This window comes from Bufo bufo, chromosome 4, assembly GCF_905171765.1.
Source record: "Bufo bufo chromosome 4, aBufBuf1.1, whole genome shotgun sequence".
NCBI classification, from domain to species: domain Eukaryota; kingdom Metazoa; phylum Chordata; class Amphibia; order Anura; family Bufonidae; genus Bufo; species Bufo bufo.
In genome coordinates this window covers 632,771,714-632,787,278 of record NC_053392.1, presented here as the reverse complement: position 1 = coordinate 632,787,278, position 15,565 = coordinate 632,771,714, and the positions used below count along the sequence as shown (strand labels likewise).

At 49.4% G+C, this 15,565-nt stretch overlaps 1 protein-coding gene across 3 annotated transcripts in view; it reads left to right on the top strand.

Annotated features, from left to right (window-relative positions):
* The window catches only part of LOC120999840 (ATP-binding cassette sub-family C member 10-like), a 269,544-nt gene that overhangs the window by 50,626 nt on the left and 203,353 nt on the right, over positions 1-15,565 (top strand). For all 3 annotated transcript variants that reach the window (XM_040430860.1, XM_040430859.1, XM_040430861.1), the window contains exons 12-13: positions 9,542-9,730; positions 9,855-9,993. In XM_040430860.1, the coding sequence (XP_040286794.1) occupies positions 9,542-9,730; positions 9,855-9,993 (328 nt within the window). The remainder of the gene's footprint in view (positions 1-9,541; positions 9,731-9,854; positions 9,994-15,565) is intronic.

Below are 15,565 nucleotides of genomic sequence, written 5' to 3'. Positions count from 1 at the left end.
GTGCCCCTCATGACTCCATATACAAGTGCCCCTCATGACTCCATATACAAGTGCCCCTCATGACTCCATATACAAGTGCCCCTCATGACTCCATATACAAGTGCCCCCCATGACTCCATATACAAGTGCCCCCCATGACTCCATATACAAGTGCCCCTCATGACTCCATATACAAGTGCCCCTCATGACTCCATATACAAGTGCCCCTCATGACTCCATATACAAGTGCCCCTCATGATTCCATAGCTTGTAGCAGCACCTTCAGCAGCAGTAACTTGAGGTCCTGGTTTTCTAAGGTTTGGGGGTGTCCGTTTTGTTCTCTTAAAGGGGTTGTGGCGAGTGTAAGTTATCCTCCATCCACAGGATAGGAGATAACTATCTAATCGCTGGGGGTCTGACTGCTGGGACCCCTACTGATGATGAGATCTGGGGTCCTTTTATCCATTCTGATGCAGGTTGTGCAGAATGGAGAAACGGGACCCGTGTTCTCGTGATCAGTGGAGGTCCCTGCGGTCAGACCCCCCACGATCAGTTAGTTATGCCCTATCCTGTGGATCAGCACTTGGTTCCCTTCTTTCTCAACCGTTCTGCTGTACATTTGCTGCTGTGCTCAGGGTCATTGTCCGTCTCCGTTACCCAGTTTCGGCCAAGTGTTGGATAGATGCCTCACACCTAACTCTGGAATACCTTGATATACAGAGTTGCTCATGGTTGAGTCATTGACTGCAAGGTGCCCGGGTCCTGTGGCATTATAACCATTCCAGATTGATGGCAGCAACAACTGCTTCTCTCCGATCACTGCTGAGGTCTTCAATACCCCAGACCAGCAAACTGACAAACCTTCTTCATTTAGGGTGACTTCACAAATTTTGATGACTCATAATCAGTTCTATTCACCTGAATGGGGCTAAGAGACATCGATGCGCGTCGCCCACTGAAATTAAGGGAACTGATCTTCATTCGCAGACATTTCTGCAACAAAATCCACAGTGTGTGCAGGTGTCCTTATAGAGGGGATCACACTGGACGTAAAACCAGAGACTTCACAGGTCGGCTCTCCTGATATCTGTCCTCCTAGAGTCCAGCGGGAGTCCTGATACATAAAACCAGAGACTTCACAGGGGCGGACTGTTCTCACACCCGTATATCAGGTCGGCTCTCCCGATATCTGTCCTCCTAGAGTCCAGCGTCAGTCCTGATACATAAAACCAGAGACTTCACAGGGGCGGACTGTTCTCACACCGATATATCAGGTCGGCTCTCCCGATATCTGTCCTCCTAGAGTCCAGCGTCAGTCCTGATACATAAAACCAGAGACTTCACAGGGTCGGACTGTTCTCACACCCGTATATCAGGTCGGCTCTCCCGATATCTGTCCTCCTAGAGTCCAGCGTCAGTCCTGATACATAAAACCAGAGACTTCACAGGGGCGGACTGTTCTCACACCGATATATCAGGTCGGCTCTCCTGATATCTGTCCTCCTAGAGTCCAGCGGGAGTCCTGATACATAAAACCAGAGACTTCACTGGGGCGGACTGTTCTCACACCCGTATATCAGGTCGGCTCTCCCGATATCTGTCCTCCTAGAGTCCAGCGGGAGTCCTGATACATAAAACCAGATACATCACAGGGGCGGACTGTTCTCACACCCGTATATCAGGTCGGCTCTCCTGATATCTGTCCTCCTAGAGTCCAGCGTCAGTCCTGATACATAAAACCAGAGACTTCACAGGGGCGGACTGTTCTCACACCCGTATATCAGGTCGGCTCTCCCGATATCTGTCCTCCTAGAGTCCAGCGGGAGTCCTGATACATAAAACCAGAGACTTCACAGGGGCGGACTGTTCTCACACCCGTATATCAGGTCGGCTCTCCCGATATCTGTCCTCCTAGAGTCCAGCGTCAGTCCTGATACATAAAACCAGAGACTTCACAGGGGCGGACTGTTCTCACACCCGTATATCAGGTCGGCTCTCCCGATATCTGTCCTCCTAGAGTCCAGCGGGAGTCCTGATACATAAAACCAGAGACTTCACAGGGGCGGACTGTTCTCACACCCGTATATCAGGTCGGCTCTCCCGATATCTGTCCTCCTAGAGTCCAGCGGGAGTCCTCCTGATACATAAAACCAGAGACTTCACAGGAGCGGACTGTTCTCACACCCGTATATCAGGTCGGCTCTCCCGATATCTGTCCTCCTAGAGTCCAGCGTCAGTCCTGATACATATAACCAGAGACTTCACAGGGGCGGACTGTTCTCACACCTGTATATCAGGTCGGCTCTCCCGATATCTGTCCTCCTAGAGTCCAGCGGGAGTCCTGATACATAAAACCAGAGACTTCACAGGGGCGGACTGTTCTCACACCCGTATATCAGGTCGGCTCTCCCGATATCTGTCCTCCTAGAGTCCAGCGGGAGTCCTGATACATAAAACCAGAGACTTCACAGGGGCGGACTATTCTCACACCCGTATATCAGGTCGGCTCTCCCGATATCTGTCCTCCTAGAGTCCAGCGGGAGTCCTCCTGATACATAAAACCAGAGACTTCACAGGAGCGGACTGTTCTCACACCCGTATATCAGGTCGGCTCTCCTGATATCTGTCCTCCTAGAGTCCAGCGTCAGTCCTGATACATAAAACCAGAGACATCACAGGGGCGGACTATTCTCACACCCGTATATCAGGTCGGCTCTCCCGATATCTGTCCTCCTAGAGTCCAGCGTCAGTCCTGATACATAAAACCAGAGACATCACAGGGGCGGACTGTTCTCACACCCATATATCAGGTCGGCTCTCCCGATATCTGTCCTCCTAGAGTCCAGCGGGAGTCCTGATACATAAAACCAGAGACTTTACAGGGGCGGACTGTTCTCACACCCGTATATCAGGTCGGCTCTCCCGATATCTGTCCTCCTAGAGTCCAGCGTCAGTTCTGATACATAAAACCAGAGACTTCACAGGGGCGGACTGTTCTCACACCCGTATATTAGGTCGGCTCTCCCGATATCTGTCCTCCTAGAGTCCAGCGTCAGTCCTGATACATAAAACCAGAGACTTCACAGGGGCGGACTGTTCTCACACCCGTATATCAGGTCGGCTCTCCCGATATCTGTCCTCCTAGAGTCCAGCGGGAGTCCTCATATATAAAACCAGAGACTTCACAGGGGCGGACTGTTCTCACACCCGTATATCAGGTCGGCTCTCCCGATAACTGTCCTCCTAGAGTCCAGCGTCAGTCCAGATACATAAAACCAGAGACTTCACAGGGGCGGACTGTTCTCACACCCGTATATCAGGTCGGCTCTCCCGATATCTGTCCTCCTAGAGTCCAGCGTCAGTCCTGATACATAAAACCAGAGACTTCACAGGGGCGGACTGTTCTCACACCCGTATATTAGGTCGGCTCTCCCGATATCTGTCCTCCTAGAGTCCAGCGTGAGTCCTGATACATAAAACCAGAGACTTCACAGGAGCGGACTGTTCTCACACCCGTATATCAGGTCGGCTCTCCTGATATCTGTCCTCCTAGAGTCCAGCGGGAGTCCTGATACATAAAACCAGAGACTTCACAGGGGCGGACTGTTCTCACACCCGTATATCAGGTCGGCTCTCCTGATATCTGTCCTCCTAGAGTCCAGCGTCAGTCCTGATACATAAAACCAGAGACTTCACAGGGGCGGACTGTTCTCACACCCGTATATCAGGTCGGCTCTCCCGATATCTGTCCTCCTAGAGTCCAGCGTCAGTCCTGATACATAAAACCAGAGACTTCACAGGGGCGGACTGTTCTCACACCCGTATATCAGGTCGGCTCTCCTGATATCTGTCCTCCTAGAGTCCAGCGGGAGTCCTGATACATAAAACCACAGACTTCACAGGGGCGGACTGTTCTCACACCCGTATATCAGGTCGGCTCTCCCGATATCTGTCCTCCTAGAGTCCAGCGTCAGTCCTGATACATAAAACCAGAGACTTCACAGGAGCGGACTGTTCTCACACCCGTATATCAGGTCGGCTCTCCTGATATCTGTCCTCCTAGAGTCCAGCGTCAGTCCAGATACATAAAACCAGAGACTTCACAGGGGCGGACTGTTCTCACACCCGTATATCAGGTCGGCTCTCCTGATATCTGTCCTCCTAGAGTCCAGCGTCAGTCCAGATACATAAAACCAGAGACTTCACAGGGGCGGACTGTTCTCACACCCGTATATCAGGTCGGCTCTCCTGATATCTGTCCTCCTAGAGTCCAGCGGGAGTCCTGATACATAAAACCAGAGACTTCACAGGGGCGGACTGTTCTCACACCCGTATATCAGGTCGGCTCTCCCGATATCTGTCCTCCTAGAGTCCAGCGGGAGTCCTGATACATAAAACCAGAGACTTCACAGGGGCGGACTGTTCTCACACCTGTATATCAGGTCGGCTCTCCCGCTATCTGTCCTCCTAGAGTCCAGCGTGAGTCCTGATACATAAAACCAGAGACTTCACAGGAGCGGACTGTTCTCACACCCGTATATCAGGTCGGCTCTCCTGATATCTGTCCTCCTAGAGTCCAGCGTCAGTCCTGATACATAAAACCAGAGACATCACAGGGGCGGACTGTTCTCACACCCGTATATCAGGTCGGCTCTCCTGATATCTGTCCTCCTAGAGTCCAGCGTCAGTCCTGATACATAAAACCAGAGACTTCACAGGGGCGGACTGTTCTCACACCCGTATATCAGGTCGGCTCTCCCGATATCTGTCCTCCTAGAGTCCAGCGGGAGTCCTGATACATAAAACCAGAGACTTCACAGGGGCGGACTGTTCTCACACCCGTATATCAGGTCGGCTCTCCCGATATCTGTCCTCCTAGAGTCCAGCGTCAGTCCTGATACATAAAACCAGAGACTTCACAGGGGCGGACTGTTCTCACACCCGTATATCAGGTCGGCTCTCCTGATATCTGTCCTCCTAGAGTCCAGCGTCAGTCCTGATACATAAAACCAGAGACTTCACAGGGGCGGACTGTTCTCACACCCGTATATCAGGTCGGCTCTCCTGATATCTGTCCTCCTAGAGTCCAGCGTCAGTCCAGATACATAAAACCAGAGACTTCACAGGGGCGGACTGTTCTTACACCCGTATATCAGGTCGGCTCTCCTGATATCTGTCCTCCTAGAGTCCAGCGTCAGTCCTGATACATAAAACCAGAGTCTTCACAGGGGCGGACTGTTCTCACACCCGTATATCAGGTCGGCTCTCCTGATATCTGTCCTCCTAGAGTCCAGCGTCAGTCCTGATACATAAAACCAGAGACTTCACAGGGGCGGACTGTTCTCACACCCGTATATCAGGTCGGCTCTCCTGATATCTGTCCTCCTAGAGTCCAGCGGGAGTCCTGATACATAAAACCAGAGACTTCACAGGAGCGGACTGTTCTCACACCCGTATATCAGGTCTGCTCTCCTGATATCTGTCCTCCTAGAGTCCAGCGTCAGTCCAGATACATAAAACCAGAGACTTCACAGGGGCGGACTGTTCTCACACCCGTATATCAGGTCGGCTCTCCTGATATCTGTCCTCCTAGAGTCCAGCGTCAGTCCAGATACATAAAACCAGAGACTTCACAGGGGCGGACTGTTCTCACACCCGTATATCAGGTCGGCTCTCCTGATATCTGTCCTCCTAGAGTCCAGCGGGAGTCCTGATACATAAAACCAGAGACTTCACAGGGGCGGACTGTTCTCACAACCGTATATCAGGTCGGCTCTCCTGATATCTGTCCTCCTAGAGTCCAGCGTCAGTCCTGATACATAAAACCAGAGACATCACAGGGGCGGACTGTTCTCACACCCGTATATCAGGTCGGCTCTCCTGATATCTGTCCTCCTAGAGTCCAGCGGGAGTCCTGATACATAAAACCAGAGACTTCACAGGGGCGGACTGTTCTCACACCCGTATATCAGGTCGGCTCTCCTGATATCTGTCCTCCTAGAGTCCAGCGGGAGTCCTGATACATAAAACCACAGACTTCACAGGGGCGGACTGTTCTCACACCCGTATATCAGGTCGGCTCTCCCGAGATCTGTCCTCCTAGAGTCCAGCGGGAGTCCTGATACATAAAACCAGAGACTTCACTGGGGCGGACTGTTCTCACACCTGTATATCAGGTCGGCTCTCCTGATATCTGTCCTCCTAAAGTCCAGCGTCAGTCCTGATACATAAAACCAGAGACATCACAGGGGCGGACTGTTCTCACACCCGTATATCAGGTCGGCTCTCCCGATATCTGTCCTCCTAGAGTCCAGCGGGATTCCTGATACATAAAACCAGAGACTTCACAGGGGCGGACTGTTCTCACACCCGTATATCAGGTCGGCTCTCCTGATATCTGTCCTCCTAGAGTCCATCTTGAGTCCTGATACATAAAACCAGAGACATCACAGGGGCGGACTATTCTCACACCCGTATATCAGGTCGGCTCTCCTGATATCTGTCCTCCTAGAGTCCAGCGGGAGTCCTGATACATAAAACCAGAGACTTCACAGGGGCGGACTGTTCTCACACCCTTATATCAGGTCGGCTCTCCTGATATCTGTCCTCCTAGAGTCCAGCGTGAGTCCTGATACATAAAACCAGAGACTTCACAGGGGCGGACTGTTCTCACACCCGTATATCAGGTCGGCTCTCCTGATATCTGTCCTCCTAGAGTCCAGCTTGAGTCCTGATACATAAAACCAGAGACTTCACAGGGGCGGACTGTTCTCACACCCGTATATCAGGTCGGCTCTCCTGATATCTGTCCTCCTAGAGTCCAGCGGGAGTCCTGATACATAAAACCAGAGACTTCACAGGGGCGGACTGTTCTCACACCCGTATATCAGGTCGGCTCTCCTGATATCTGTCCTCCGAGAGTCCAGCGGGAGTCCTGATACATAAAACCAGAGACTTCACAGGGGCGGACTGTTCTCACACCCGTATATCAGGTCGGCTCTCCTGATATCTGTCCTCCTAGAGTCCAGCGGGAGTCCTGATACATAAAACCAGAGACTTCACAGGGGCGGACTGTTCTCACACCCGTATATCAGGTCGGCTCTCCTGATATCTGTCCTCCTAGAGTCCAGCGTCAGTCCTGATACATAAAACCAGAGACTTCACAGGGGCGGACTGTTCTCACACCCGTATATCAGGTCGGCTCTCCCGATATCTGTCCTAGAGTCCAGCGTCAGTCCTGATACATATAACCAGAGACTTCACAGGGGTGGACTGTTCTCACACCTGTATATCAGGTCGGCTCTCCCGATATCTGTCCTCCTAGAGTCCAGCGTCAGTCCTGATACATAAAACCAGAGACTTCACAGGGGCGGACTGTTCTCACACCCGTATATCAGGTCGGCTCTCCTGATATCTGTCCTCCTAGAGTCCAGTGTCAGTCCTGATACATAAAACCAGAGACTTCACAGGGGCGGACTGTTCTCACACCCGTATATCAGGTCGGCTCTCCCGATATCTGTCCTCCTAGAGTCCAGCGGGAGTCCTGATACATAAAACCAGAGACTTCACAGGGGCGGACTGTTCTCACACCCGTATATCAGGTCGGCTCTCCTGATATCTGTCCTCCTAGAGTCCAGCGGGAGTCCTGATACATAAAACCAGAGATTTCACAGGGGCGGACTGTTCTCACACCTGTATATCAGGTCGGCTCTCCTGATATCTGTCCTAGAGTCCAGCGTCAGTCCTGATACATAAAACCAGAGACTTCACAGGGTCGGACTGTTCTCACACCCGTATATCAGGTCGGCTCTCCCGATATCTGTCCTCCTAGAGTCCAGCGGGAGTCCTGATACATAAAACCAGAGACTTCACAGGGGCGGACTGTTCTCACACCCGTATATCAGGTCGGCTCTCCTGATATCTGTCCTCCTAGAGTCCAGCGGGAGTCCTGATACATAAAACCAGAGACATCACAGGGGCGGACTGTTCTCACACCCGTATATCAGGTCGGCTCTCCTGATATCTGTCCTCCTAGAGTCCAGCGTCAGTCCTGATACATAAAACCAGAGACTTCACAGGGGCGGACTGTTCTCACACCCGTATATCAGGTCGGCTCTCCTGATATCTGTCCTCCTAGAGTCCAGCGGGAGTCCTGATACATAAAACCAGAGACATCACAGGGGCGGACTGTTCTCACACCCATATATCAGGTCGGCTCTCCCGATATCTGTCCTCCTAGAGTCCAGCGGGAGTCCTGATACATAAAACCAGAGACTTCACAGGGGCGGACTGTTCTCACACCCGTATATCAGGTCGGCTCTCCCGATATCTGTCCTCCTAGAGTCCAGCGGGAGTCCTGATACAAAAAACCAGAGACTTCACAGGGGCGGACTGTTCTCACACCCGTATATCAGGTCGGCTCTCCTGATATCTGTCCTCCTAGAGTCCAGCGGGAGTTTTACATAAAACCAGAGACTTCACAGGGGTGGACTGTTCTCACACCCGTATATCAGGTCGGCTCTCCTGATATCTGTCCTCATAGAGTCCAGCGGGAGTCCTGATACATAAAACCAGAGACTTCACAGGGGCGGACTGTTCTCACACCCGTATATCAGGTCGGCTCTCCTGATATCTGTCCTCCTAGAGTCCAGCGTGAGTCCTGATACATAAAAACAGAGACTTCACAGGGGCGGACTGTTCTCACACCCGTATATCAGGTCGGCTCTCCCGATATCTGTCCTCCTAGAGTCCAGCGGGAGTCCTGATACATAAAACCAGAGACTTCACAGGGGCGGACTGTTCTCACACCCGTATATCAGGTCGGCTCTCCTGATATCTGTCCTCCTAGAGTCCAGCGTCAGTCCTGATACATAAAACCAGAGACTTCACAGGGGCGGACTGTTCTCACACCCGTATATCAGGTCGGCTCTCCCGATATCTGTCCTCCTAGAGTTCAGCGTGAGTCCTGATACATAAAACCAGATACATCACAGGGGCGGACTGTTCTCACACCCGTATATCAGGTCGGCTCTCCCGATATCTGTCCTCCTAGAGTCCAGCGTCAGTCCTGATACATAAAACCAGAGACTTCACAGGGGCGGACTGTTCTCACACCCGTATATCAGGTCGGCTCTCCTGATATCTGTCCTCCTAGAGTCCAGCGGGAGTCCTGATACATAAAACCAGAGACTTCACAGGAGCGGACTGTTCTCACACCCGTATATCAGGTCGGCTCTCCTGATATCTGTCCTCCTAGAGTCCAGCGGGAGTCCTGATACATAAAACCAGAGACTTCACAGGGGCGGACTGTTCTCACACCCGTATATCAGGTCGGCTCTCCCGATATCTGTCCTCCTAGAGTCCAGCGTCAGTCCTGATACATAAAACCAGAGACATCACAGGGGCGGACTGTTCTCACACCCGTATATCAGGTCGGCTCTCCCGATATCTGTCCTCCTAGAGTCCAGCGTGAGTCCTGATACATAAAACCAGAGACTTCACAGGAGCGGACTGTTCTCACACTCATATATCAGGTCGCCTCATCTGATATCTTTCCTCCTAGAGTCCAGCGTGAGTCCTGATAGTTTGGAGGATGGAGACGAGGGGCCGCTAGCAGCTCCAGGCTCGGGGTTTAAGAAGGAGGAGGAGAAGAAGGAAGGGGCCGTGTCCCTGCAGGTGTATGTGGTATATTGGAGAGCGGTCGGGGCCACACTGGGGGCCTCCGTGCTCCTGGCGTTACTCTTCATGCAGGGTGAGTGTCCTCTCCGTCCAGACTTAGTCCTCTGGTGCAGATGTTCTGGGCTATATCTGGGGACAATTGGCCGACATCTGCGAGGAACAGCGGATGGATCTTAACATCTTGACCTTTCTTCTAGCTTCCAGGAACGTCTCTGACTGGTGGTTGTCCTTCTGGATCACCCGCTTACCAGACGCCCCCCAGAACTCCTCTCTGGTGATGGTAACCCCTCCGGTGCTGGCGCCATCTCTGCTGCTGTTTTCTGTTGGAGGTCTTGTGTGAGTAATGGCAAAGTGATAAATGTATCCCCAGTGTAAGTGGTATATACAGTATATACACAGTGTAGGCGGTATATACAGTATATACACAGTTTAGGCGGTATATACAGTATGTACACAGTTTAGGCGGTATATACAGTATATACACAGTGTAGGCGGTATAGACAGTATATATACACTGTAGGTGGTATATACAGTGTGTATATATATATATATATATATATATATATATACACACATAATGTAAGCGATCTCTATGGCATATACAGTGGCATGCAAAAGTCTCGGCACCCCTGGTCACCGTTCTTGTTACTGTGAAGACTTAAAGGGGTTGGCCACTATATAAGTACTTTCCACTATAGTGAGAGGTAGGGTAAAAAAAGAGTTTCCTATTATACTTTATTTAAAAAATCTGAATGGTAGTGGTTTAATAATGAGCCCCGTCCCCTCAGCGCCGCTCTGCGTGCTGCCAGTTCGTCCATGGCTGCACGCGACATGGAAGAGCTTTAGAGAAAGCTTGTCCATGGCTTTATTCTAACTGCACATGTGCTGCTTTTCCTAATAAGTCCCTGCCACTGGCGCGCTCCCTGCTCGGACTCTGTCTCTACAACCGGCTTATTCCTGTCAGAGTTCGGAGCGTGAAGAAAAGTAAGAGCGCATCGGGGATCAGACGCGCTCTTACTTTTCTTCCCGCTCTGAACTCTGACAGGAATAAGCCGGTTGTAGAGACAGAGTCGGAGCAGGCATGCGCTGCTCAAGTTCTATTTTACCATCATCGGTCCACAAGACTTGTTTCCCAGACTTGTATCAGACTTGTTTAGATGTTCTTTTGCTGAATTTTGTGGTGAGGACGCAGGAGTGGTTGTCTTCTGATGACTCTTCCATGCAGGCCATATTTGTGCAGGTGTCACTGAACAGTAGAATAATGTACCAGAACTCCAGAGTCTGCTAAATCTTCCAGAAGGTCTTTTGCAGTCAAGCGGGGGTCCTGATTTGCCTTTCTAGCAATCTTATGACCTTCTCTTGACCTCCACTGCCATTTCTTTTTTTTATCTTCTTTTTTTTATTATTCCAGCAATAAAATTGTACAAATACCATACATAAAACAACATTCATAGTATATTTTATGATTTGTAAGACAACCCAAACCCACACCACCGCCACCCCGAGAGCAAAGAGGAGGAGAAGAAAATACATTAATTGGAAAGTTCTTCCAATTACTCCATATTCTTTCATGGGCTTGCGTTTTGTTTAATTTGAAGTAACCTGCTTTTTCGATAGACCTGTTTAAGTTCATCACATTTATCTACTCCTTAACAGTGGGAACCTCAGTTCTCATCCATCTTCGAGCTACCACTAACCGAGCTAAAAAAAGGGATTTATAAAGCATAAGGCTACTTTCACATGCCAACGGAACTGCCCGCCGGATCCGGAAAAACGTGTGAAAACTGATTACATTTGAATCCTGATCAGGATTTTGATCACAATGAAAAAATGCATTGGAAAAAACGGATCCGCCATTTATGGACTTTAACTTTTTTTTCAAATTTTTCGGGTTTAACATGCAAAAGCCGGATACGTTTTGACGGAACACACGGCGCCGGATCCGGCGTGAATGCAAGTCAATGGGAAAAAGGCCGGATCCGGCGTTCAGTCAAAGTGTTCCGGATTTTTGGCCGGAGATAAAAATACAACATGCTACGGTTTTCTGAAAAGCCTGATCAGTCAAAAAGACTGAACTGAAGACGTCCTGATGCATCCTGAAGGACGGATTACTCTCCATTCAGAATGCATGGGGATAAAACTGATCAGTTCTTTTCCGGATTTGAGCCCCTAGGACGGAACTCAGCGCCGGAAAAGAAAAACGCTAGTGTGAAAGTAGCCTAAGCCTATTATCTTTTGTTAGTTTAGGAGAATTTCTCCCAAAATGCACAAAGAACACGTCATAAGTAAGTTAAGGTAAAAAGCATCTCTGATCACTTCAGTTAATCCTTTCCAAAAGGGTTGTATTTTAGGACACCGCCACCACATATGAATCAAATCTGCTTTATAATTTCCACACCTTGGGCATGCATTTACAGTACCTGCTGAAAATCTCTGGAGCCGTTTAGGGGTCACATATATAACCGATGTAAAATCATAAATTGGGTAACCCTAACCCAAAAACCCTTCCATTGTTCATCTGTTAAGGGACCAATATCCCTTTCCCAAGCAATCTTGCTATTCAAACTCTCTCCACTGTGACGAACTGTGATTTCCCCCCCAACCAAAAATGAAATTCAACAATTCATGTGAACATAATTCTAGTGATTCTAGTGAAGAATTCTAGTGAATTCTTATTCTTTGCTACCTTAAAAATTGTTGATTATTAAAAATATCTAAACCAACTCAAATTGTCATTTCCTAAATCACCTAGTAACTCTACCGTAGACTTCAGTTCCCCATCCTTAATATATTGTGAAATGTACCACAAACCCTTTGAAATCCAATAGTTAGCCTCCTCTATAAAAGTACTATCACCCAATGTCTTATTGTACCAAAAGGGAGTATTGTCACGGTCTTTGTTGTGCGCCGTGACACATTAGCCGTACATGCTGATTGCCAGGGGCAACGCGTTGTTGTCGCAGCATGTATGGGCTTTGCTCCCCTTCTCCTGGTTCCTCCCCTGTCTGGTGCTGGAGGGGTTAACTTGCTGGCTGGGTGTGGCCACTTGGGTTTTATAACCTGTGGTTTCCAGGCTGGAGTGAGTTGTACTCCAGCCTTTGTTGGTGCTGGAGCAATGTCTCCCCGATGTCATCCTGTTGTCTACCTTCCCTTCACTACCCTACCATATGTATGGTGATGTTTATGTATGGGTGGTTGTTGTCTTGTCTAGTCTGTAGGTGTTTGTAGTCCAGCATGTTGCTAGACATGTTCCCTGTGTGTTGTGTGCCTCCGGAAGGGGGTGTTAGGGTTCCCCAGAGGGGGAACTACAAGTCTGTATGCAGCTCTGCCTAGGGCCACCATGCATCCTGTTTGCATGGGGGTCCATGCAGTAACTGGTGTGCTGGATACCTGGGTGTGGTTGTTTGTACTGTGTCCTGTATGGTATTTGGGTACCAGTACTCATGCTTGGGCTCCAGTCGGTGTTGCTGCGGCAGGTACGGCTGTAGCAGGGTTAACACACAAACTCTTAACTCAAATTTCTTAACTCATCACAAAAGCCATTGAAAAGCAATTGAAGGTGTTTTCTTAACGCATTTAGTTTAGATAACAAGTCTCATAAAGCGTGTGTGTTAACTCTACTACATCTGTAAGTGTGTTGTATGGTGTGTTTACCTTGCGATCTAGTTACTGTATACGGTCTCCACTTTTTCCTTGCAGCTAGGCCGACGGAGGCTTCTGTTCATCCGTGTCTGGGATGAGCAGGTGGTCTCTGACCTTTCTTTATTTGAGGGATTATCAGGGCGACTCGGGGTCCTAGGTTTCCTGGGTATGAGCCGTCCTACCATCCAGGTCCGCTCATACGGTGAGGAGTTAGGGCGAGGATTAGTGATGCAATAGGAGGGGATCTGCTCCCTTGTCCCCGATGTCCTGGCCCAGTTGCTATCCCGTCCGCTCCCTATCGTGACAAGTATAACATGAAATTCCCTCCAATCCCAAGTGTCGTTTCTTCATGGACCGATTCTCCATTACCACTTTCACCATAGGAAACCTAGGTGCCCCTCTACTATATAGTTGTTGAGATTCAAGTAGTAGTACCAGGTATTGTAATAAATCCACCGGTTCCCATTTCATTATCAGTGCGATTTTAACCCCTAAATAATAAAGCTCCTTGATCATAGGCCTTAGTAAAGCAGCTTAATTTTTCCCTAACTCTCTTACCCGCTGTAACGGAACTCCTAGCACCCCGACCGGGTACCTCCGTTGATAGTTGCTCCTAGTGCTTTCCGAGGACTCCAAGCACTCCACTTGACACCGTCAGCGCTACAGACCCCACGAACCGCCGAAGCTTGGTTGAGGTCTCACCGTCTCCTACCCACCCTGGACCTACGACCAGGCTCCAGTGGGTGAACCTCTCTTAAAACCAGAGAGCAGGAACAGCTCTTAAAAGAGCTAGTAGTAAAGCCAGGGGAGTATAGCAAATCTCCCAGCGTATAGCAATCCCCAGCGTTGATCAGTTACCCAAACATCAGCCTCAACATGATCAAGGGTAAAACAGGAACACTTTATTGAGGGCTACCCGCCCGTATTTATGCAGGTCCCCATCTGGTGGACACGCCCCTAGGGGACCAGAAGGAAGACTGTGACACAGGACAGATATGCAGCACTGCAGGATAGACAGACACAATACATCCCCACAATGCATCATGGTTTCCTCCTCTCTGCCCTGGAGACACCCGAGGAGTAATCCAATTATCTCTCAAGACAAAGGGAAATCGCCAATACACATGTGGATACAACAGGACAGGAATCACCACCCAAACACACAATGTCACACCCTCCCAGCCAACACAGACATTTAACATATTCCCAGGTAGCTCAAGTCTGAGTGCATATCATTAGGTGAATGGCACTCAGAATACACAAATACAATTGCAAAGACAGATTTAAGCTGTGCGGCCGGTCTGTCTGCTTCTTTAAAGTTAGTATGGGCCATAATCCTGAGGCAAGAGGCTGGTAGCCAGGCCCCTCTGAAACCCAGTGGCGAGGTTGGTTTCGCCACACCCGCCCATACCAAAGCATTGAATAGTTTCTCCATTTCTGTAAAAATGGGTCAGTTCCTACTAATATACAACATTTGGGGTGGTAAAACCATTTTAGTAATGCCCATCCTGTCAGCTTTATCTATGGGAGGTTTATTCCATATCCTGGTCCTTTTCTTTAATCTTCCGAAACAGCGGCAACAAATTAAGATCTGTAAATCTAAAGGGGTCTTTTATTATTTCTAATCCTAAATATCTAAAACTGTCATGGGATACAGTATCCTTAATTGTTGATCTGTTACCTTCTCGCTCAACGGTCGTAAAACTGATTCATTCCACTTTATAACAACACCCGAGAGTGCCCCAAACGGACTCATTACTGCCATGACACGGTCCCGGTCTTTGTTAGCACCCCCCAAGAAGAAACGGCGATCATCTGCATAGTGTGAGAGTTTGTCCTCTCCCCCCCCCCCCGACCCCAAATCCACAGAAATCTGTTATTTGTCTGATTTTTGCCACTAGTGGTTCAACAGCTAGGGCAAAGAGTAGGGGGGAGAGAGGACAACCCTGTCTAATCCCCCTTTCAATGATAAAACAATCAGACAGCTGACCGGTAACAGAAATACGCGCTGTCGGAGCATTATAAATAGTCCTCAGCCACTTCTTGAATTCGGGTCCAATAACAAACTGGTCGAATATTTCCCATAGAAAATCCCATTCCATGCTATCGAAAGCTTTTGACGCATCCAATGACAGGACCGCACAATGACCCCCTCCTCCACCCATTGCAGGTTAGCGGAAATCCTGAAGAGGTTTAAGGATCTGGACCTTCCGGGGATATATCGGTTTTGGTCTCAATGTAATAACTTTGTTATTACTCCTTTCAG